This window comes from Gopherus evgoodei, chromosome 2 (assembly GCF_007399415.2).
Source record: "Gopherus evgoodei ecotype Sinaloan lineage chromosome 2, rGopEvg1_v1.p, whole genome shotgun sequence".
NCBI classification, from domain to species: Eukaryota; Metazoa; Chordata; order Testudines; family Testudinidae; genus Gopherus; species Gopherus evgoodei.
In genome coordinates this window covers 83,821,807-83,846,915 of record NC_044323.1, presented here as the reverse complement: position 1 = coordinate 83,846,915, position 25,109 = coordinate 83,821,807, and the positions used below count along the sequence as shown (strand labels likewise).

The window sequence follows — 25,109 nt, the reverse complement described above, 5'->3', positions numbered from 1 at the left end:
TCCCTAGTGTGAGTACAGCCTTGGAGAGGAAAAAGTGGAGCCACTAAAGTGCAGTCTCATCCAGTCCCGTCCACAGCTGCAGGCAAGTCCCTATTGTTGTGGTCAGTGGTATCGATGGCTGCTGACAGATGTAAAAGAAAAAAAAGTCAGCGTGGATTGGTGACTTCTGCTCACAGCTAGATCATCATCTATCTAATGATACTAATTCATTTTCCATGCTACAGTTCAGCCAAAAGGAGCATTGAAAAGGGTCAAGGAAGTCAGTCCAAATGTTACAAAAGTAATTTTGTTGCAAGCTTTTCTACCATATAAAGGAAAGCTTAGGAACAGAGTGGTAGTTGGGAAGATTATCAACTTGAAGACATGGTTTCTTGAGTATTAATTTAATAACTGTTCATTTAAAGGAAACAAGCATTTGAATGCTGTCCTAAGCTAGGAGCAATTACAACTAATAGTGGGCATCCCTCCCTCTCTCCTCTCCTATGCACATGAACTCAATTTTACCCATCATGAAGACCATGTGTACGTGTCAGAGGTTGAAGGCCAAACCTTCCAGCACTCCAGAACATTAGCGGACAAATCTGAATGAAACTCAGTAAGAGAAGATGTAGCATTTTTCCCTTTCTGACACAGTTCTAATGCCATGGGTGCAAATAGTGCTATCAATCATGCTATTGATCCATAAAGTGGAAGAAACTCTCATAGTGGGAAGAAATGCTGAAAGCTGTTTTTGAGTAAAGGTTGACTGAATTCGTGGATTTACCAGGTTGCCCACTGCCAAGCACAGTTCTGCTAATTAGGACTTCACAGACATCCTACAATTGAACAAAATGCTTTTTGGCAGCCACAGCGTAGGGACTCAAAGGCCCTCTATTTCACAGTCAAACAGATTTGGACACAATGACCGCCACTTTGACATTGGCCCAATATATCTCATGTATTGTAGATCATGTGCATACCAAGGTGACCTGTGAGGACATCATATAGAAAACAGATTTTTGGCCAACTCTGTCAGGACATATACCAGTCTTAGTATTATTTGTATACTAACAGAGTATCTGTATTACAATAGCTCTGAGACCCCAGTCAGGCTTGGGGCATCATTGCACTAGGCACTGTGCGAACACATAGTAAGAGAAAGCTGCTGCCTTGAATCTAGTTGAAGCCGAGACACGCAGAAAAAGGACATTTGTGTGCTATACATGCATTTTCTTGTTATTTGCAGCACTAATCTATGGCTGGGCTTTGATGTGCAAGAATTCAGCAAACAAACTTTACCACTTTTATTTAGTTTCCACTCTGCAGGTTATAAGTATTCTCTATCAGATGTTTTTCAGTGATGACATGTAAGTGGACTAGAATATAAATGGACCTGTTTGGTGCTATTCCATTTAGCATTGTAGGCACCTCCCTGAACACTTGAGACCGATGGGAACATTTAGTGAAACTCCTGGGTCATGTATTGTACAGTGGGCTTGGTCATAGCATAAAATCTGTGGAGGTAATTGACAAAAATGATATAACTGGCAGACCCATACAGTTAGTACTCTCGAAGAAAAACACAATTTCTTATCAAATGACGTGTGTTGGAGATTATCGTTTGCCTCAATGTGTGTTGGAGATTGTCGTTTCTTTGCTGAAGAAAACAAGTCTTACAATTACATTCTTTTGAGATCACCACTTTCTCTTAGTGTGTGTTTATTTTGGTGCCTGAGAGGAATCCCACAGAAATTCCAAGTGATTAATGCTATACATAGCTAACTCGAGTTGTGTCAGGAGTGAATTGTCCCATCTGAATCTAGTCGCCAGTTAAAAAATGTCTCCACTTGATTCCATTTTTGAAAATCATGGCTTAAGTCAGTTGGGGTTGCTGGTTGCCCAGCACTTCTGATAATCAGGCCACTTATTTAGGTACCTAAGTTAGTCTTAGAAGGCGAACTTTTGGCTTCCAAGTTTCAAAATCTTGGATTTAGGAAGCAACAGATTGCCTTAATTACATACAAAGTGCTAGAATGTAAACTCCTTGTCTCCTACTTTGTATGGAATTTGGCCCTCCCATTTTAGTAACTGAGAAACCTTATTACGGGGGGAGGGAGAGGGGGAACTGTCACATTTGTAGCCATGCTATACTGTCACATCACAATATACCAGTCACTTTGCTACACGTAATCTGACTTGATGTAAGTAGGTGTGGCATAAACTAAACTAAACTAATGTGACAGTACACAACCAAATAAATCAGATCAATTTGTGGAAAAAAAAAAACAACACAAAAAAACACATAGGAGTTGATTCAGACCACTGGTGCAAACACTGCTTTTCTTTCCTGGGGCTCCTGCTGGTGGAGGTCAGCTTTAAGTTACAGCTGGGAATTTGTAGAGTTCTTTCCACATGACTGTGCCGGTCAGCTGTGGGCTACCCACAATCACTCTCTGAGCAGACTTTCTGCTGCTAGCCCTGCACCCTTGCTTACAGGGGCTGATATGGCTTGCTTGGTGTTTTGGGGCCTGATCCAAAGCCCACTGAAGTCTCTGCGAGTCTTTCCATTCAGTGGGCTTTGGAACAGTCTACTCAAAGGTGGTGGTGTGGGGGAGGGTTTCCATTCAGAGCACAGATGCTAAATCTGGTTTCCATGTTGATTTTTGGGAAAAGATGTAGATGTTTACAATGTCTTTTGGCTTGTTGTCCTCACAGTTCTTTGCTCTTTCACATTCCCGTATGATGGCACTTTCACTATTTATTTGAATGTTTCCCAATAAAGTTTTCCACCCATTCTTATTTGCTTGCAATGAGTTCAGATTCTTTGTGCAGACCTTGCCCATGAGCTCTTTTCTGTCGATGTTTTTGTAGTGCTATATGTTTATGAAAAATAAATCTTAAAAAAAATCTTAATCAAAGAGAAAAAGAGAGCTCTCCAATCACTGTAAAATCTTAACTAACTGTTCTTTCCATCGTGAGTTATTTATAAATTCATGTAAATATTAAACACTTTTAAAACCATAGCCTTAGATGTTATTCTATAATACCGTAGATGGCCTCTCAAAATGTATTCAGTACATTTGTTAAAATATATAATCTGCTATTTTGATATGGTAACCAAGCAACTTACTACTGTAATCATTTCCAGTAGTTATTTTGCCATAAAACCAGACTTGTTTAAGCTAAAACCAAGAAACAGTTTTCAAAAATATTATGCTATAAGGCTTTTGATTTAAAAGAGCCCAGTAGATATAATTTTTAGGAAAGACCAGGGAGAGTTTGGGGTTTTATTCGATATAGACTCATTTTAAGCATTCTGAAATGTTGCTCATTTATTCTCTTTAGACTCCTACGGACCCAGTCCCTGGAATGGTATTACAATAATGTGAAAAGTCGCTTCAAGCGTTTTGGTAGTGCCAAAGTCCTGAAGAATTTATACAGAAAACATAGACTGGAGAGTGGTGCTTGTTCTGAAATAATAGGTACAGTACAATTTTAATTTCTTATAGGCTCATCCACATTAATGCACATGATGGACCCAATCAGAGTTCTGAGAGTATTTGGGGGGTGGGAGAGAAAATTACAATTTTTCAGAAGAATTACAATGGGAGATTATAAGGAGTTAAATATCTAGAGAGTTGGGCTAGGTTTGAGCTATTTAACTAATCAAAGTTTAGATAATTTATAAGGCAAAATTCTGCTCTCAGATCTACAAAGCAAATGTCAGCTCTGTTTCTGCTTTCCATGAATGTGCTTAGGGATCTGAGAGTTCTGTGTAGATAATGAATGAGCACAGAATTTTAGAGTTGAGGTTTTCCATTGCACTTAATGCAAAATTTGACTAACAAAGGCAAAATCCTGCAGTCCATACCTCAACTGGAGTTTTGCCTGTTTGCCATAGAATTTGGCCCCATGTGAATTGCAGCTGTGGCTTACATTTGAAGTTTCTCAAGTAAATGGGGAAGAAATATGATCAATTTAAAATCAATATCAGCCTTCTAGAATGAAGTGTAATTCTTTCCTAACTATGGGGAGAGAATGCATCCCCCTATAAAACTAGTAATTGAAGGTATTCAGTGAGTTTGGGGACAGTGCTTTCTTGTTGTCATGCTGGCACATTTACTGTAATTGAATAGCAATGATTCAGAAGCAGAAACAGTCTAATCTTTCTGAGATGATTTGCCTCCGCTGGGCCAAATTCATTCCTAGTGTAATTTGATTGAAATCTGTACAGAGTTTGTGTTTTCTACAGCGTTTGTTTTCTATAAAGTCTTTTTTTCTTTTTTGAAGATAAGCTAAGCACTTGGAAAACAAAAATAATAGCAAGGCTGTGTGCACCTGGATGAAGGCAACTCTGAGTGGCTCTTTTAATACTATTTAGGAGTACACAGCAAGCCTGTAGGTAGAACAGAAGAATGCCGTCCTAAAAGATTCCATTTTGATAGGTTGCTTTTTTCTTCCTATCAAATTTAAAAACTTCAAAAATGGAAATGAAAAAATAAAGGCGGGGATCCTACATTTAGTGGATGTGATGCAAATGGAACAAAAGAATTAATTTAAATACATACAGAAAATTTAAAGAAGTCAAGAGACTGATCCTGCAAAACCTTACATACCAAGGCATTCCTTATGCTCAAAAGTAGTCTCACTGAATTATGCCTTTAAATGAGACTGCTCCCATGAGTAATAACATGCAGGATACGTAAGGAAGGATGTGCAGGATGTAGGAGACCTTTCTGTAGAAGGCCTCAGCATCTAAATGTCATTGTTAACTTTCTTTTTCTGTTTTCAGTATGACTGTAAGATAACGCTCTTGTTTCATTTGAAGATAAATACAAGTTTAAATGTCTGGGTTTGTTTTATTTATACAGTAGTGGCCTTTAAAATCCAGGATCTATTTCAAGTCCCAAATGTCACGTTAAAAGGAAGTTCACTGCACTAGCTTTCATTTTACAAGTTCTGCATTTAAGAAACTTCATCCCCGCCCCCCACACACACACTTTGAGAAATCTTTCATATAAAAGAAATAACATTTTGTATAACAGTTGAAATTCAAACAGGAATTTTCAGATTACTCCTCTATAGACTCATAGACTTTAGGGTCAGAAGGGACCAATATGATCATCTAGTCTGACCTCCTGCACAAAGCAGGCCACAGAACCCTACCCATCCACTTCTATAACAGACCCCTAACCTATGTCCGAGTTATTGAAGTCTTCAAATTGTGGTTTGAAGACCTCAAGCTGCAGAGAATCCACCAGCAAGTGACCCATGCCCCACGCTGCAGAGGAATGCGAAAAACCTCCTGGGCCTCTGCCAATCTGCCCCGGAGGAAAATTCCTTCCCAACCCCAAATATAGCAATCAGCTGAACCCTGAGCATGTGGGCAAGACTCACCAGCCAGCACTCAGGAAAGAATTCTCTGCAGTAACTCATATCCCATCCCATCCAACATCCCATTACAGACCACTGGGCATACTTATCTGCTGATAATCAAAGATCAATTGCCAAAATTAAGCTATCCCATCATACCATCCCTTCCATAAACTTATCAAGCTTAGTCTTAAAGTCAGATATGTCTTTTGCTCCCACTACTCCCCTTGGAAGGCTGTTCCAGAACTTTACTCCTCTAATGGTTAGAAACCTTTGTCTAATTTCAAGTCTAAACTTCCTAGTGTCCAGTTTATACCAATTTGTTCTTGTGTCTACATTGGTAGTAAGCTTAAATAATTCCTCTCCCTCCCTAATATTAATCCCTCTGATATATTTATAAAGAGCAAGCATATTCCTCCTCAGCCTTCTTTTGGCTAGGCTAAACAAGCCAAGCTTTTTGAGTCTCCTTTCATAAGGCAGGTTTTCCATTCCTCAGATCATCCTAGTAGCCCATCCCTGAACCTGTTCCAGTTTGAATTTATCCTTCTTAAACATGGGAGACCAGAACTGCACACAGTATTCCAGATGAGGTCTAACCAGTGCCTTATACAACGGTACTAACACCTCCTTATCTTTGCTGGAAATACCTCGTCTGATGCATCCAAAAACTGCATTAGCTTTTTTAACGGCCATATCACATCGGCGGCTCATAGTCATCCTGTGATCAACCAATACTCCAAGGTCCTTCTCCTCCTCTGTTGCTTCCAACTGATGTGTCCCCAATGTATATCTAAAATTCTTATTATTAATCCCTAAGTGCATGACCTTGCACTTTTCACTATTAAATTTCATCCTATTACTATTACTCCAGTTTACAAGGTCATCCAGATCTTCCTGTATGATATCCCGGTCCTTTTCTGTGTTAGCAATACCCCCCAGCTTTGTGTCATCTGCAAACTTTATTAGCACATTCCCCCTTTTTGTGCCAAGGTCAGTAATAAAAAGGTTAAATAAGATTGGTCCCAAAACTGATCCTTGAGGAACTCCACTAGTAACCTCCTTCCAGCCTGACAGTTCACCCTTCAGTATTACGACCCGTTGGAGTCTCCCCTTTAACCAGTTCCTTATCCACCTTTCAATTTTCATATTGATCCCCATCTTTTCCAATTTAACTAATAATTCCCCATGTGGAACCGTGTCAAATGCCTTACTGAAATCGAGGTAAATTAGATCTACTGCATTTCCTTTGTCTAAATAATCTGTCACCTTCTCAAAGAAGGAGATCAGGTTGGTTTGGCATGATCTGCCTTCAGAAAAACCATGTTGTAACTTGTCCCAATTACCATTGACCTCAATGTCCTTAACTACTTTCTCCTTCAAAATTTTTTCCAAGACCTTACATACTACAGATGTCAAACTAACAGGCCTATAGTTACTCAGATCACTTTTTTTCCCATTCTTAAAAATAGGAACTACATTAGCAATTTTCCAGTCATACGGTACAACCCCTGAGTTTACCGATTCATTAAAAATTCTCGCTAACGGGCTTGCAATTTCATGCACCAGTTCTTTTAATATTCTTGGATGAAGATTATCTGGGCCCTCCGATTTTGTCCCAATAAGTTGTTCAAGTTTGGCTTCTACCTCAGATGTGGTCATATCCACCTCCATATCCTCATTCCCGTTTGTCATCCTTCCATTATCCCTAAGCTCCTTATTAGCCTTATTAAAGACTGAGGCAAAGTACTTATTTAGATATTGGGCCATTCCTAGGTTATCCTTAACCTCCATTCCATCCTCAGTGTTTAGCGATCCCACTTCTTCTTTCTTTGTTTTCTTCTTATTTATATGGCTATAGCACCTTTTACTATTGGTTTTAATTCCCTTTGCAAGGTCCAACTCTACATGGCATTTAGCCTTTCTCACTTTATCCCTACATGTTCTGACCTCACTAAGGTAGCTTTCCTTGCTAATCCCACCCTTCTTCCACTCCTTGTAGGCTTTCTGCTTTTTCTTAATCACCTCTCTGAGATGCTCATCCAGCTTGGTCTACAACTCCTGCCTATGGTTTTTTTTCCCCTTTCTCGGGATGCAGGCTTCTGATAGTTTCTGCAGTTGCGACTTAAAGTAATTCCAGGCCTCCTCGGCATTTAGATCCACAAGTTCTTCAGTCCAATCCACTTCCCTAACTATTTTCCTTAATTCTTTAAAGTTAGCCCTTTTGAAATCAAAAACTCTAATCCCAGATCTATTTTTGTTTATCCTTCCATCTAGTTTGAACTGAATTAGCTCATGATTACTCGAACCAAGGTTGTCCCCTACAACCATTTCTTCTATGAGGTCCTCACTACTCACCAAAACCAAATCTAAAATGGCATCCCCTCTTGTTGGTTCTTCAACTACTTGGTGAAGAAATCCATCTGCTATCACATCTATACATGTGGTATAATTAGAAACACCATTACTTTTTGAAAGAGTACTTTATGCTAATAATGTATTGAATATTCATATACAGTATGTGTTGTGCTGTCTTTTTGAGCAGAAGGAAGCTTTTTTGAAGGAAGCATAGAAAATGAAGGGAGCATTTGTGGCAGTGACTCTACATTCTACAGACAGACAGAAGGTAACTCTACTTAAAATTCATTTGCACTAAAACTGAGCTGTTACCGAGTTATTTAATAAATAGCCTACGGTGTTGGAGGGTCTCCAAGTCGCATTGGTCCCTGGTGATGAAAAGTTTACAGGATCACTAATCTTTTAGCTAAAACCTTTAGTGAGTTACCAGAGTGTCTGTGGTTCACAGGGCACATGCTAGACTTCATCTGTTTTGCATCAGGGCTATTATACATTCACTTCAGTATTAAGAAAACCATACTGTACACATGTTCAGAGTTTTTGTTCTCTTTCTCTCACACATGATTTCCCCCTAATGCTTATACACACTTGTTTTTCATATAGGTCTCAGTTTTGTTAAATTCTGTTACAAATATTCCTCTCACCATAACTACCCAACTAAAGTAAGCACATTGTTAGTCTCCCTAAATGGACTTTTTAGAAATATTGTGTTTTTCTATTTAAAATTGTAAGTTATGTATTGTTTAAGTTTAGAAAGTTAGTGGCCTCTGCCAATACTGTATTTTTAGGGAAATGTCTGGCCGTTCGGATTATGGGGGTGTGAATAGAAGGGCACACCAAGGTGCTGCACTATAGGTCCCCGGTGTTGCTGCTGCAGGCACGAGCAAAAGGTTCCTACTTTGCATTGATGTAGCCCTGTTTGAAGAGGACTAAATTAATGCAAACTAGGACCATTTTAGTTCACGCCTACAAAGTCCACATGGGGGATTTACAGTGCAGCACTTTGGTGAGCACTGCTGTCACAGCCCCATAATCTGAACTGCACAGCACATAGACATGCCAGAGAGGCAGAATACAGAAATGGGTACAGACCACCCAACATTTTTTCTGTCTATTGAGATGTTTGTGCCAGTGCTCATCACCATGGTTCTGAGAATCAAGGTGCATGTGCAATGACATAGGAAAAGGTAGGAGAGAGAGGTTATGGAGGTCAAATTTAGGCTGCTTCGTAAGAGATTTAAGTCCAAGACTTTCATGGTAGCCTTCTCTGAAATGTTTCCAATTCCATGCGCAGGACTAGTAGGGTATCATTGCGTGGATGAGAGGATGACCTTTGGAGGAGGGATTTAAGTTTATTAGGAACTGGGGAACCTTTTGGGAAAGGAGGAGCCTATACAGGAAGGATGGGTTCCAGCTACACCAAAATGGAACCAGATTGCTGGCATATAAAATTTAAAAGGTTATAAAGGAGTTTTTAAACTGAGGCTGGGGGCAAAGTCAACAGGTGCGGAGGAGCACACAGTTCAGACAGAGATGTTCCTTGGGGATACTCCATAGCCTAGTAAAGAGGTGAGACTAGAAGGTGATAAAGTACAGGCAGGAAATGAAGAGAGACAGTCAAACAAAAAAAATTCCTATTCAATTACATCACATGAAGTCAGACAACTAAATACTTAAAAATTGTATCAGTGTTTGTATACAAATGCAAGAAGTCTAAATACCAAGATGGGTGAACTTAAGTGCCTGATATTAAATGAGGATATTTATAGAATAGGCATCACAGAAACTTGCTGGAACTATGAACAGTGATGGGACACATACAAAATATATAGCAATGACTATGTAGGTTGTGCTGGGGGAGGGGAGGTGGCACGGTATTTGGAAAAAAGCATAGAGTCAAATATAATAAAAGTCTTAAACGACTCAAACTGTAACATGGAATCTCCATGGATTGAAATTCTACACTTGAAAAATAAGAGTATAGCAGTAGGAATGTACTACTGACCACCTGACCAGGATGGTGATGGTGACTGTGAAATACTCAGGGAGATTAGACAGCTTACAAAAACAGAAAACTCAGTAATAATGCAGGATTTCAGCTGTCCCCATATTGACTGGGAACATGTCACCTCAGGATATGATACAGAGATAAAATTTCTAGACACCATTAATGACTGCTTCTTGGAGCAGCTAGTCCTGGAACTCACAAGGGGAGAGGCAGTTCTTGATTAGGTGTAATGGAGCACAGGATCTGGTCCAGGAGGTGAATATAGGTGAACCACTTGGTAAAAGCGACCATAATGTGATTAAATTTAAACATCTTTTTGGAGGAAAAATATCAATGAAACCCACCATGGTAGCATTTATCTTCAGAAACGGGAATTACATAAAAGTGAGGAAGCTAGTTAAACAGAAATTAAAAGGAACAGTCACAAGTGAAATGCGTGCAAGCATTCAAAAACTGAAAGTCAAATCCTACAGAGGAAAATAGAATAGAACATATACTCAAGCAAGTCAAGTGTAAATGTATAATTAGGCATGCCAAAAATGAATTTGAAGAGCAACTAGCAAAAGACAGAAAAACTAACAGCTAAATTTTTTTAAAGTGCATCAGAAGCAGGTAGTCTCCCAGTCAGTGGGGCCATTGGATGATTAAGGTTGTAAAGGAACACTCAGAGAAGGCAAGACCAGTGCAGAGAAGCTAAATGAATTCTTTGCAGTGATTGTTTTCACTGCAGAGGATGTGAAGGAGATTGCCACACCTGAGCCATTCTTTGTAGGTGACAAATCTGAGGAACTGTCCCATATTGAGGTGTTAATAGAGGAGGTTTTGAAACACATTGATAAATTCAGTATTAAGAAGTCACCAAGGACCAGATGGCATTCACTCAAGAGTTCTGAAGGAATTCAAATATGAAATTACAAAATTATTGACTGTTGTATTTAACCTATCCCTTGAATCAGCCACTATTCCAGATGACTGTAAGATATCTAATGTAATGCTGATTTAAAAAAAAAAAAAAAAAAAAAAAGGCTCCAGAGGAGATCCTGGTGACTACAGGCCAGTAAGCCTAACTTCAGTACCAGGGAAATTGGTTGGAACTATAATAAAGAACAGAATTATCAGATGCATATATGAACACAATAGAGTCAACACACCTTTTGTAAAGGGAAATCATGCCCCACCAATCTATTAGAATTCTTTGAGGTGGTTAACAAGCATGTGAATAAGGGTGATCTAGTTGATATTGCAAAGCTGGACTTTCAGAAAGCTTTTGACAATGTCCCTCACCAGAGGCTCTTAAGCAAAGTGAACATTCATGCGATAAGAGGGAAGGTTCTCTTGTGGATCAATAACTGGTTAAAATGTAGAAAACAAAGAGTAGAAATAAGTGGTCAGTTTTCACAGTGGAGAGAGGTAAGTAACAGGACCCCCAAACATCTGTACTAGGACCAGAGCAGGTCAACATATTCATAAATAATCTGGAAAAAGGACTAAACAGTGAGTTGGCAAAGTTTCCAGACAACATGAAATTAATCAAGATAGTTAAGTCCAAAGCAGGCTGCAGAGTTACAAAGTGATCTCACAAAACTGGGCAACAACATGGCAGATGAAATTCTATGTTGATAAATGCAAAGTAAAGCACATTAGAAAATATGCTACCAACTATACATATAAAATGATGGGGTTTAAATTAGCTCTTACCTCTCAGGAAAGAGATTTTGGAATCACTGTGGATAGCTCTCTGAAAGCATTCAATGTGCAACAGCAAGCCAGAAAGCTAAGAATATTAGGAACCATTAGGAAATAAATAGTTAAAAATATATAAAATGTCATAATGCCACTATATAAATACATGGTAAGCCCACATCTTGAATACTGCATGCTGTTCGGGTTACCTTATCTAAAAAATGTATATTAGAACTGGAAAAAGTAAAGAGGAAGGCAACACAAACGATAAGGGGTATGGAACAGCTTCTCTATGACTGGTACTATTCAGTTTCGAAAAGAGAAGACTAAGAAGGGATATGATAGAGGTATGAAAAATCAAGTATAGTATGGAGAAAGTGAATAAGAAAGTGTTATTTACCTCTTCTCATAACACAATTAAAACAAAGGGGTCACACAATGAAATTAATAGGCAGCAGGTTTAAAACAAACATAAGGAAGTACTTCTACACAGAACATAGAGTCAGCCTCTGGAACTCATTGCCAGGGAATTTGGGAAGGCTAAAAGTACAACTGGGTTCAAAAAAAGAATTAGAGAAGTTGGTGAAGGATAGGTCCGTTAATGGCCATTAGCCAACGTGGTCAAACATGCAACTTCACACTCTGAGTGTCCCTGAACGTCTGACTGCTAGAAGCTGGTAGTGGACAACGGGGCATGGCTCTTGATAATTGTCCTGTTCTGTTCATTCCCTCGGAACCATCTGACACCAGCCACTGTTGGAAGACAGGATTCTGGGCAAGATGGACCATTGGTCTGACCCACTATGGCTATTCTTATGTTCCTGTGCATCTTGATCAGCTTGGGATTGGGGTCTGGCTCTGGATCTCTGCAGCTGACTATATCAAAATCCTAGATCTAAGAATTACTGAAGCTGAAGAATCTTGGTCTGGATTTTGCAGCTGAGCATAAATGTGGGTATTTTGTTTGCTTTTTGACTAGGACATAGTATGATGGACACCCTAGCTGTGGCCTTACGTGTGGCAGAAGAAGCAGTAGAAGAAGCCATTTCCAAGGCAGAGACATATGGTGAAAGCCTGGTAAACAAATTTAATAACATTCAACTGGCTTATATAGATCATTTTTTTCCTTTATTCAAATAATAGTGGAAAGGTGAGTGAAAATCAAAGAAAATGTAATGCAGTGATGAATTAGCATACTGCATTAGCTAAAAGAATTGTGTGCTGTTTCTCTGAAAGTTATCATCAAGATAGCATGCATGTTCTACTTCAGAAATACAAGGTATTCCAATAAATTAGAGTTACTTACATTCAGTTCTTTCTGCATACAATGCAAAGTAAGATGTTACTCATTTTTCTTTTTATGTTGATCTTGTAAAAATACCACTCAAATGTGACTCTGTAGTATTTATAAATTGTATTTTTGTGCAGGACAAACAGAACGAGGCTTGTTATTTACGGGAACATAAGGAGGAACTGATTGAAGAGCTTGCCACTACCATAGTGCAGAAGGTATGCGATCCAGCTTTGCTGTTGTGAATTGTATTCTTTGGAATATTGAATGTCTAGAAGACAGCCCTGTAGTCTGTCAAGATTTGATTTAACTCACGCAAGATGATACATATCAGAAAAGGATTGAATATGTATGTGTGGATGATAAGAATATCCAGGAGAGGAACAGCACAATGGAAAATATCCTGCCTCCTGCTGCAGCAGCTCCTGGGAAACTGGTCAGAAGACTGATTCTCCTGAATAGATTTAAAAAACCTGGACCATCCCAGACAAATTGGAACTGTTGGCAAGTTTGTCAAAAGCTGCCTGTAAATGAGATCTGTTTCACTTAGAATAATTTCCCAGAGACCATTACAAATCAGACAAGGAAATGTGCATACATACATTACATAGAGCTGTGTGAGTAATCGAGGAAAAAAATTGTTCTGGAGCGATCTGAAACAAAAAATGTTCTTGGCAAAACAAAGCACCAAAAATTACATTTGGGGTCAAATGAAATATTTTGTTTTGATTTTAGGCACTTTTAACTGCTTTTTAAAATTCAAACAAAGGAAATTTGAAACATCATTTGTAGAAGGCAGGGGAAAAGCGTGTTCTCCTCTATAGCTTTGTGGCTAGAGCATTCACCTGGAAGGTGGTAGACTGGGGTTCAGATACCTAATCTGCCTGTATGGGGGGTCCCATATTGCAGATGAGTGCCCTAACCAGTGGGCTATTAGGTAACAGGCAGGGGTGAAAGTAACTTACAGGATTTACCGGTACTGCCAGAGTCCTGAGAGGGCGTGGTCTCAACCGAAGAGGCGTGGCCTCAACTGGAAGAGGCAGGGCCTCTCAAAATTTAAAGGCCCTGGTGCACCAGCTGTGGCTGGGAGCCCCAGGGCCTTTAAATCAACCCGGGGCTCCCAGCTGCAGAGGTGGCTGGGAGCCCCTGGGGCTCAGGAGCAAATTAAACGGTCTGGGGCTCTGGCTGCAGCGGAGCTCTGGGCCCTTTAAATCCCGGCCCTAGCCCAGGCGCCAAGCTGTGGGGAGATTTAAAGGGCTCTGGGCTCCCCGCAGTGGTGGGGAGCTCTGAGCCCTTTAAATCCCGGCCCCAGCCCGGCTGCCGGAGCTGCAGGGGGAACTTAAAGGGCTCTGGGCTCCCCACAGCCGCGGGAGCTCCAAGCCATTTAAATCCCAGCCCCAGCCCGGCTGCCGGAGCTGCGGGGGGCGGGGATTTAAAGGGCTTTGGGCTCCCTGCAGCCAGGGGAGCTCCAAGCCCTTTAAATCCCCCCCTAAGGAAGCTGGTACGGTCCGGTACAGCGTACTGGCTCTTGCCGGTACACCGTACCGGACCATACAGGCTTACTTTCACCTCTAGTAACAGGTCACCTCCTCCTCCTCTTGCTGTTTTACAAATAGCACCTAAATTCCTTTCTCAATTTAGCCTGCAAAAAAAACCTTCTGGCTGAATCTCTTTGGCGAATTTGTGTAAAAAATATTTCACTGAGCTTAAGTATTACAGAAAACAATCCTACACTTGCAAAGAGATGGATTAGATAATCTACTTGATCTTTTTTTGTCTGCAGATGAAGTAGATTTTCAAAGGTACATTTTCAAACACTTAGGGGGGAAGTGAAGGTAGCTATAAAAATATATGTAACACATGAACGAAAGAGGAAGTTTACAGTAATGAATATAAATCTGAAGCTAGCAATTACAGACAATTAATAGGGAAAGCAAAAGGACAGAAGGGAAAATCAGTGGCTAGCAGAGTTAAGGACCAAAACAAAGGGATTTTTAAAGTATATTAGGAACAAAAGGAATCCTAACTTATGGTATTGGTCCATGACTAAATGAAAATGGTAGAATTATCAATAATAATGCAGAAAAGACCAAAGTGTTCAGTGAATATTTATGTTCTGTATTGGGGCGGGGAAACAGATGATGTGGTCTTATCAGATGATGGTGAAACACTTTCCATTCCATTTCACTTGGGAAGATGTTAAAGAGCAGCTACTAAAATAGAGCATTTTTTAAATCAGCAGCTCCAGACAATTTACGAAGAGTTTTAAAAGAGGTGGCCGAACAGCTCGTTTAGTATTAATGTTGATTTTCAAAACTCCTGGAACATTGGGGAAGTTCTAGGAGACTAAAAGAAAGCTAATGTTGTGCCAATATTTTAAAACTGTAAACGCAACTCTAGTCATTATAGTTCTGTTAGCCTCATGTCAACCCCAAACAAGATAATGGAGCAGCTGACAGAAACCTTGATTGAAGGAGGGTAAATTAATTAATTCCAATCAACATAGGTTTATAGAAAATAGAACCTTTCAAAGTAACTTGAAATCTTTTTTTGGTAAGATTGCAAGTTTTGCTGATAAAGGTGATAGGGCTGTTGTAATATACTTAGGCTTCTGTAAGGCATTTCACATGGTACCATAAAACATTTTGATTAAAGAACTAGAACAATATATAATTAACATGGCACATATTAAATGGATTAAAAACTGGCTAACTGGTAGGTCTCAACATGTAATTGTAAAGGGGGAATCATCATTAAGTAGATGTATTTCTAGTGGGGTCCTGCAGTTCTTGGCCCCATACTAGCTGACATTAGTATTAATGACCTGGAAGAAAACATAGAATCTATTAGAAGAAGGAGCAGGTTGACCCAGAGGCAGATTGATTAGATGGGATCCTTTATTGCGATACTTGTTCCCCTCAACCCAAATGTCAAGTAAGCACTCGATTAGTTACAGCCCACTCCTTTTATTTAAGTTAGTATGTAAATGCCTACATCTGGCACAACACCTGAAAAACACTTATTAACTAATAGAAACACCCATACAATTAGTATATCCACCCCTCTCTTTTGTTCACAACATTACACATGTTATACAGGCATTTTTACCTTGAAAATGCATTTAGTTGCAATAATTTGTTGCTACAAATTTCCTTAATCAGCAGTTCTCAGGGGAGGAAGGGAGGGGCCATGACCCAGGGCTCTCTTGTGTAGCTGGGAAAGAAGGGAGGGGGATATAACAGTTCTTTTACACAAAGGGTATTTTTTTAGACAACTACATTTCTTATGCAGCTGGAAGGCTTGTCAATTCTCAACAAGCAACAAGGAAGGGAAAAATATGGCAAATTATTTATTAAACAAAGAAATACTGCCTGTCTCTGCCTTTCTTCCCTAATGCCATGTCAGCATACCAGCAGCTTCCCAGGTCTTTACTTAAATCTAACATATCCCAACAGAATCATCACTGATAAAATTTTCAGATAACACAAAAACTGGGGGAGTGGTAAATAATCTAGAGGAAAAGTCACCAATACAGAGCAATCTGGATCACTTGATAAACTGGATGCAAGCAAACAACGTGTGTTTTAATATGGCTAAATATAGAACAAAGAACACAGGCTATACTTACAGGATGGGGGACTGTATTCTGAAAAGCAGTGACTCTGAAAGATTTGAGGGTCATGATGGATCAGCCGAACATGAACTCCCAGTCCAATGCTGTGCCGAAAAGGGCTAATGCGTTCCTTGGGTGAATAAACAGGGGAATCTCAAATAGGAGTAGAGAGGTTATTTCCTCTCTGTATTTGGCATTGGTGTAACCACTCCTGGAATTCTGTGTCCAGTTCTGGTGTCTTCAATTCAAGAAATATGTTGAAAAGTTGGAGAGGGTTCAGAGAAGTGCCACGAGAGTGGTTAAAGGAATTGAAACTTTGCCTTACAGTGTTAGGCCTTGTCTACACTGGCAAGTTTCTGCGTAGCAAAGCAGCTTTCTGTGGTGTGTAACTCCTGAGGTGTACACACTACCAAGCCACTGAGTGCACAGAAACTGCACAGCTGCAGTGCTATAAAAAAAAACCCAACAAGAGGCATACTGCTTTCTGTGCCGGGGCTGCGGTGCCAGTGTAGACACCCTGGTTGATTACAGCGCTGTGATTGGCCTCCAGGAGGTGTTCCACCATGCCTGTTCTCACCTCTCTGGTCATTGATTTGAACTCCACCGCCCTGCCGTAAGATGACCAACCGTGAGCCCCACCTCTTAAATTCCTTGGGAATTTTGAAAGTTCCCTTCCTGTTTACTTGATGACTCATGCAGTGGTCTCAGCGCATCTTTCCAGGTGACCATGCCTGCTCCACATATCAGGCGATCCCTCACTTGGAGCAATGCCGAGCTGCTGGACCTCATCAGTATTTAGTGAAAGGAAGCTGTACAGTCCCAGCTGCACTCCAGCCATAGGAATTATGATACCTATGGACAAATTTCACGATGCATGACAGAAAGGGGCCATGACTGGTAGAGTGCAGTGCACGGTCAAAGCGAAGGAGCTGTAAAACGCCCACCACAAGGCACAGGTGGCAAACCGCTTCTCCGGTGCTGCGCCCTCGAGGTGCCAGTTCTACAAAGATCTGGAGTGGATGCTTTGGTGGCTTGCATGCCAGTTGAGAGTGGACTGAGCCAGGAAGAGGAAATCTTGGATGAGGATGTGGAGTGGGAGGGAGACCCAGAGGCAGAGGACGACTCAGAGGTCAGAGATGCATGCAGCCAGGAGGTCTTCTGTATCATGAAGGAAGCTCGCCAGTCACAGCTGTCGGATCTTGGCAAAGCACAAACAGGAGAGGAGGCCCCTGGTAAGTGGCTTTGATTTTGGGAATCACTGAAGCAAGTTGCTGGGGGCAGGAGGGTTATAGAAAGCAGGTTTGTGTCTGTATGATGCTCTTACCACCACATGCCTAGTCTGAGTGGTGTAACAGGGCGTTGATTGACTCTCTCACTTCAAGGGAATCTGCCTCAGAGATCTCCAGGAAACTCTCAAGGAGATACTGGGCAATCCGCTGCTGCAGGTTCTCTGGCAGAACTGCTTTGTTTCTTGTCCCATTAAGGGTAACTTTCCCACACCACTCTGCCGTCACGGGGGCAGGGACCATTGCTGCACACAGGGGGGAGCCACATAAGGGCCAGGGCAGAAGCTGCAGTATGGGGGAGACCCTCCCTTGATTTCCTGCTCACCCTCAGCAGTGAGATATCTTCCATAATGAACACAGCCTGTGGAAAATGTGGGGACAGGAATGATCATCAGGCGCCACCTGCAGTGCTAGCCCTCCACAAGAGCCACATGCCCAGTGTACAGTAGGGTCCATCCGGGAACACTGATTTACCCTGCCCCTGCGGCTACTCACCATTTTGGGGGTCTTATGGCTCATGTGTGCTTGCCTGTGGTCAGCCAGTTAGTGACAGGTGTGTGAATAGTGGCTGTGTTTTAAATCACTGAATCAATGGTCTGTGTGTTGCAAACAATACTGCTTCTGTAAAAGGTTGCATTTTGGCTTCACAGAGATGACTTTGGGAGCCCAGCCTCCCTTTTTGTTATCGCCGGCTGAATGGCTGCACTGAATTAGAAAGTGGCCACAAAAAACTAAAGAGGACTTTCTGCATGATGTCATGATGCATGCTGCGGCCGAAAAACAAGAATTGAAGGAGTGGCAGGACAGTGAGAAGAGGGACCGAAAGCTGTGTGCCAGAACGAAGCTATGGAGCAGTTCTTAAATGTTATGGAGTGCCAAGCGGACATGCTCTAGGCACTACTAGCACTGCAAACCGAGCAGCCCCACACCCACCCTCCCCTGCAGCCGCTGTCGCAAAACTCTTTCCCATGTACCCCCCAGACACCGCCAACACACTCTTAACTTCCTGACTCCAGTCTGTACCCACTACTTTCCATTCCTGCCCCATCACAGTGCAGCCCTGTTGACTCCCAGTACCCACTGTACTCAACACCTGTCCCTCTGCAGTTTAGCCCCGCTGAAGTACAGTATCCGCTGCACTGTACTCCATAGGACAAGGTTGCATAAGATACCTGGACATAACTGTTCCAGGACTCCACCTCTGCCTGGGACCCTCCCTTCCCCCCATCCCCATAGTGCTGATGTTTTTTTGGTTTGTCTCTGTCCTCCAGTTGTTTTTTAATAAAAGAATTGTTTTGGTGTGAAAGCAATCTTTATTCCATTAATTGAAAGCAAACAGAGACCTGCAAAGCAACAGGCAATTTTCTTAAACCTTCACAATGCATCGTCTGCACCAGTCACAATCACCTCCCAGCATTACAAGCACTGCACTCCTGAACATAGCAACAAATATTAGTGGCTTTCAGCTTCAAACTGCTGCCTCAAGGCATCCCTGATCCTTATGGCCCCATGCTGCACCCCTCTAATAGCCCTGGTCTCTGGCTGTTCAAATTCAACCTCCAGGTGCTGAGCCTCAGTGGTCCAGCCCTGAGTGAAGCTTTCACCCTTCCCTTCACAAATATTATGGAGCTTACGGCATGCGGCTATAAGCATAGGAATATTGTCATCAGCCAGGTCCAACCTCCCATATAGGCAGCGCCAGTGGGCCTTTAAACGGCCAAAAGTGCACTCAACAGTCATTCTGTACTTGTTCAGCCTGTTTTTGAACCACTCCTTGCTGCTGTCAAGGTTCCCTGTGTATGGCTTCATAAGCCACGGCATTAAGGGATAGGCAGGGTCTCCCAGGATTACAGTGGGCATTTTGACTTCCCCTACGATGATTTTCTGGTCCAGGAAGAAAGTCCCTGCTCGCAGCTTTCTGAACTGGGCAGTATTCCAAAAGATGTGTGCATCGTGCACCTTTCCGGACCAGTCTGCATTAATGTCCGTGAAACACCCACAGTGATCCACAAACACTTGGACAACCATAGAGAAATATCCCTTCCGATTAATGTACTCGGTGACTAGGTGGTCTGGTGCCAGAATTGGAGTGTGTGTGCCATCTATTGCCCCTCCACAGTTAGGGAAGCCCATTTGTGCAGAGCCATCCTCAATGTCATGTATGTTGCCCAGAGTCACGGTCTTTTGGGGCAGGAAGCGATTAATGGCCCTGCCCACTTCCGTCAACATGAGTCCAAAGGTCAACTTTCCTACTCCAAACTGGTTACTGACCAATCAGTAGCAGTCTGGAGTAGCCAGCTTCCACAGTGCAATTGCCACACGCTTCTCCAATGGCAAGGAAGCTCTCATTCTCGTGTCCTTGCTCCACAGGGCTGGGGTGAGCTCATCACACAGTCCCATAAATGTAGCTTTCCTCATCCAAAAGTTCTGCAGCCACTGCTCATCATCCCAGAAGTGCATCCCAATGTGATCCCACCATTCAGTGCTTGTTTCCCGAGCCCAAAAGCAGCGTTCCACTGTCGTCATCGCCTCCATGAATGTCACAAGCAATCTCATGTCATAGCTACTATGTGTGGCAAGATCAATGTAGAACTCTTGCCTTTGTAGTTTAAGGAATAACTCCACTGCCACTTGTGACGTGTTAGTCAGAGCGAGCAGCATATTGATCAACAGTGCAGGATCCATTCCTGCAGATCGAAGAGGCAGAGAGCGCAGTACACAAACCATTGAAAGATGGCGCCAAATGTGGACAGAAGCACAGGGATTGCTGGGACGCTAAGGAATGCATCACGGGACACTGGGACAAGACCCAGGATGCCTGCGACCACCTCCGCCTTCTCACAGTTCTTAGTGGCAGAAGAGAAAGAGATGCTCTGTAGGATAGCTGCCCAGAGTACACTGCTCCAAATACCACTGCAAGTGCCACAAGTGTGAACACACTATTGCGGAGACAGCTGGCAATGTGAACACACGATAGCGGTTTCCCTTCAGCGCTCTTGAAGTGGTGATGTAGCTGCCAGCGATGTAACTCTGCCAGTGTAGACATACCCTTAGACTCAAGGAGATCAACCAGTTTCATTTAACAAAGAGAAGGTTAAGGGGTGACTTGATTATAGTCTTTAAGTGCCTCCATGGGGAACAAATGTTAGAAAATGGGCTCTTCAGTCTAGCAGACAAAGATGTAACATAATCCAGTTGCTGGAAGTTGAAACTGTACAGATTCAGACCGGGAAACAAGGTGTACATTTTTAACAGTCAAGGTAATTAACCATTGGAAAAATTTACCAAAGGTTGAAGTGATTTTTCATCAGTGGCAATTTTTATATCAAGATGGGATGTTGTTCTAAAACATATTCTCTTGTTCAAACAGGAATACATCCAGAGAAGTTCAATGGCCTGTGTTATGCAGGAAATCAGACTAGATGATCACAGTAGTCCCTTCCAGCCTGAGAATCTATGAATCTAAGAAAATGATGCTTAAGCACCTAACTCCCATTAAAAGTCAATAGGAGTTAGGTGCACTTTTCAGATTAAGCCCATATCCTTTATTCTATGATTCCATACCAATATTCATCTACTTTTGCATTCTTATTCTGAGGAAATGTATACTTGGCTTCCAGATATAGATCACATTAAGTACCATTGGTGGGGGGGTATAGATTTCCATATTGTTTTAATTCAGCTCTGGTGTTCCTACAGATATTAGATAATGACTTTACTGTAACTCTCTTGTGCACTTGCAAACCCTCTGACTTCAGATAAGAAGAAAGAAGTGCAAGTTGTGAAAATCAAACTTGAATTAGCTGGGGCCGAAGCTAAAGGAAACTCAAACTTTCTATTCCATGCTGTTCATCGTGACACAGCCAGTGCATTTTGAGCCATATGGCTCTAGCTGTAATTTTCAGTAACCTTCTTTTTTTCTTTTTTTTTCCTATTTCAACCCTACAGATTATAAGAAAGCAAAAAAGTAAAGCTGAGCAGGCAGAGGCTGATTTTGATTGGCCACAGTCCAGAAGCAGCGGTCTGGCATCTGTTGCTGTTTCAGATCAGAGCATGCTGACTTTTCCAGGCAGTCGCAGGGGATCCTACACATTATGGGTGAGTGACCAAACTCAACTATCTAAATTTTCTGCTGCAAGAAATTGGAAAATAGAGATGATAGAGATGGGCGTGCTGACTAGAATGTTAAATGCTAATATACAAAGCATGAGATTAACCCCAAAGAGTAAATGTTGTTTACATACCACAGTCTGATGATCAGGTGAGACGTAGGGCCCTTGGCCATTCCTGTCACACTACCTCTCTCTTCCGACACGCTCTATGCCAGCTTTATGTCAGTGAAGCTTTCCTCGCGGCAAAAGGAATGTTCTCTTGGCCACTTTTGTTAAGTTTTCATCCACTTGGCACTGCTGTAGCAGACAGACCACAGAATGCAGCCCAGGGAGTATTTTTCATTATCGTAAATCAAATAGTGGGAGAACAGATATTGTTGTGCCTGGATGGTAAATGTTGAGGATCATTTTGAAAATCCCCGCTCTGGCACGGCTGCCCTAACTTTTCTTTCACAGGATGAACAGAGACTGTGTTCTAGAGCAGTGGTTCTCAAAGCTGGTTCGCCGCTTGTACAGGGAAAGCCCCTGGTGGGCTGGGCCAGTTTGTTTACCTGCCACATCCTCAGGTTCGGCCGATTGCAGCTCCCACTGGCCACGGTTCGCCACTCCAGGCCAATGGGGGCTGCAGGAAGGGCAGCCAGCACATCCCTCGGCTTGCGCTGATTCCCATAGCCCCCATTGTCCTGGAGCGGCGAACCACAGCCCCTGGTTGCTGCAATCGGCCGAAACTGCAGATGCGGCAGGTAAACAAACTGGTCCAGCCTGCCAGGGGCTTTCCCTGAACAAGCAGCAGCCCTAGTTTGAGAACCATTGTTCCAGAGTATCCTCTGGACTGAGAGAAATGAATACGTTTCAAGCTAATATTTTCCAATGTATATACTGCTACTTTGTCCACTGAAGTCAACAGGGTCCTTTCTGGTTATTCCACTGTGCTCTGGATCAGCCATACAAGGGGTGATTGATTTAAACCATAATATCAGGACTCTCTCTACACACACTGAGGTGTGCAAAAAGATACAGACACAACTTTGTGCCTACATTTTTTTCATTGCAGACCTTGAGCCTCTTTTTTGCAGTGGAGACCTCCTACTATATTGGGGACGTGGGTTTTCTGGGGGAGGAGGGCGCAAATTCTTAATGTTCACCATTAAGTCAAAACTTGTGTGAGCTTCAGTGGAAATAAGATTTGATCCTTAGTGCTTTTTTCTCTAAAATAATTTTTGAAACTTGTTTTGCTGTATTTTGAGTCTGTTAAATGTTATTTCTTGTTTTGTGAGCTGTTAACACAAGTCTAATTGTTGATTTTTATTTTGTTTCCCAGCTCTCTAAACAAATAAACTAAACACAGCTGCAGAGTCTCCATGTTATATTACAGAGTGTTTTTCCCCTCCTTTTGCTTATTTTCTCAGCAAAACATTTGTTAGCACCTGCTAGGCAGTGAAGAAAACCTACACGGGCTGCAATAGTAAGATTTCAGTTACAGCAGTAAGGGAAAGTAGGTGAAAATAAGCATCAGTAGTTTCTTTGGATTGGATGTTTTATGTTGAGAGATTCATTTCCCTTTTTAGAATCCCTCGTGACACTTCCCAGATGTACCCTGGGCTGTGAGACATCTCATTAGTGAAAACAAGTAAAAGTTTATTTAAAGTATAGAGATTCAAGTGCTAGCAAGTAGACGAATTGGGAGCAAATGGTTACCTTTAGAAAAAAAATCAAAACACTTACTTAGCTACTTACTTGTCTTATAGAGCAGTGCTCACTGTAGTCTTTCTACCTTTTTACAGCCACGTTTGGCAGTGACCCTCCATTCATAAGACAAGTCACTCTGTCAGCTGTCTTCTCAGTGAAAGGTCCCAGCTGCCTGTTTGCACTCCAGATATATTAGAACAATCCATTGTTCTTATTCATAAAGTGGTTATTTCCTGTATACTCCTTCCTGGTAGATTTCACAAACAATTTACCACATGTGGCTCAGGCTACAAATAGGCATATACTGGGACACACAATGACCAGACAGGAAGATAAATTTCTGTTACCCCCTGCCTGAAAGGAACCTTCTGAGACATGCCACCTTCTGGATACTGCCTTAACATAATTTTCACAATGTGCACATAACTTCATAATAATCATCATCTGTACAGACATTTCTCAATGATTATGATGACCAGTGGGCTACTGGCTGTTGTTAGAGACCTCACACTATCCTTTAGTTACTCATTGTGCATATAGCTGACCCAGGGGATCCCTGTGAAACTATGTATGTATCCCTCTGCCCTGTTCCTCCGTCACACCCCTATTATGGTTCTACAAGCATATCAGACACCGTGATATCCAACTATTGGACAGTTTGTCTGTGACACCATGTTGGAGGCTGAAAAAAAAGTAAATTCCCCACTGAGTCAATGAGAGTTTTGCCTCTGGGACAAAAGGAATGCTCTGTTCAAATCTTCAGGTATTTTAAAAGTTTTTAATAGCAAACTGAATCCTGCTATTCCTTTGCATTTAGAGAACTCAACATGCAATCAATACACATTGGGATTCAGTACAGAAATAGCAAACAAGGGCATATCCCTATTTTTGTAATTTCACTTCAGTGAAACTCTTCTTTGTTTTCGGTTGTACTAGACTCAGCAGAGAAATTTGGACAGATAAAACTGGTCATGTTAGAGTTGGTACCTTTATAATAACCAGCTACAAATCTTTAACTGCCATCAGTTTGTATTGGGTATTTAGACTTGATGGATGCCATATAAGAATTTGAATAGAACAGAAGTAAGCCTGTCCATCTGGATTGAAACTCTAATCTACCCTCAAATCAGCAAAACATAGCTCTGAGTTCCCAGTGAATATTGTAGAACCTGTGGCTGTGGCTGCAAAGTGCCTCACATGGAGCAGGCAGAGAGCGATCCGTGGCCACATGGTTCTGAATAAGAGCTGCGCTTGGCAAAGATATGAGCAGCAGAGGTTACCTGCATCTGTCTGCAGACTCAAGACTGAATTGCATTAGTTTACGAGTTGTCCTTTGAGAAGGTTATCTTAATTTACTAGAAACTAGATACTAGAAACTTAATTTTTTGTTCTTAAATGGACGCATAAGTTCTACAGAAATTGACATTTAGGTGCACATGCTCACTAGAGAAAGCTTCACACTGACCAGTGATAAATGAGATTATATATGCACAAACTAAAAAGGCTGTGACCAGTCTAATAGAAGCAGTTTCAGCCTCTCCAGCTCATGACTCTTTCAGAGCCATCCCAGACAGAGTATTATCAGGGCCAGAGCTGTATACATAGACTCATCTCCTAATAAGTATTTTGTAGGCAAAGTTTCTTCTGTTTAGGAATTTCTTCACAACCAACCAACCAACCAAATTCCTGGGTGAAGCAAGCAAAAGCAGGTTTGATTAAA

At 41.7% G+C, this 25,109-nt stretch overlaps 1 protein-coding gene across 6 annotated transcripts in view; it reads left to right on the top strand.

The window, feature by feature from the left end:
- Nucleotides 1-25,109, top strand: part of MYRIP (myosin VIIA and Rab interacting protein) — a 400,451-nt gene that overhangs the window by 303,884 nt on the left and 71,458 nt on the right. For all 6 annotated transcript variants that reach the window (XM_030551207.1, XM_030551206.1, XM_030551208.1 and 3 more), the window contains 5 exons: nt 3,325-3,461; nt 7,895-7,975; nt 12,378-12,475; nt 12,827-12,907; nt 21,537-21,686. In XM_030551207.1, the coding sequence (XP_030407067.1) occupies nt 3,325-3,461; nt 7,895-7,975; nt 12,378-12,475; nt 12,827-12,907; nt 21,537-21,686 (547 nt within the window). The remainder of the gene's footprint in view (nt 1-3,324; nt 3,462-7,894; nt 7,976-12,377; nt 12,476-12,826; nt 12,908-21,536; nt 21,687-25,109) is intronic.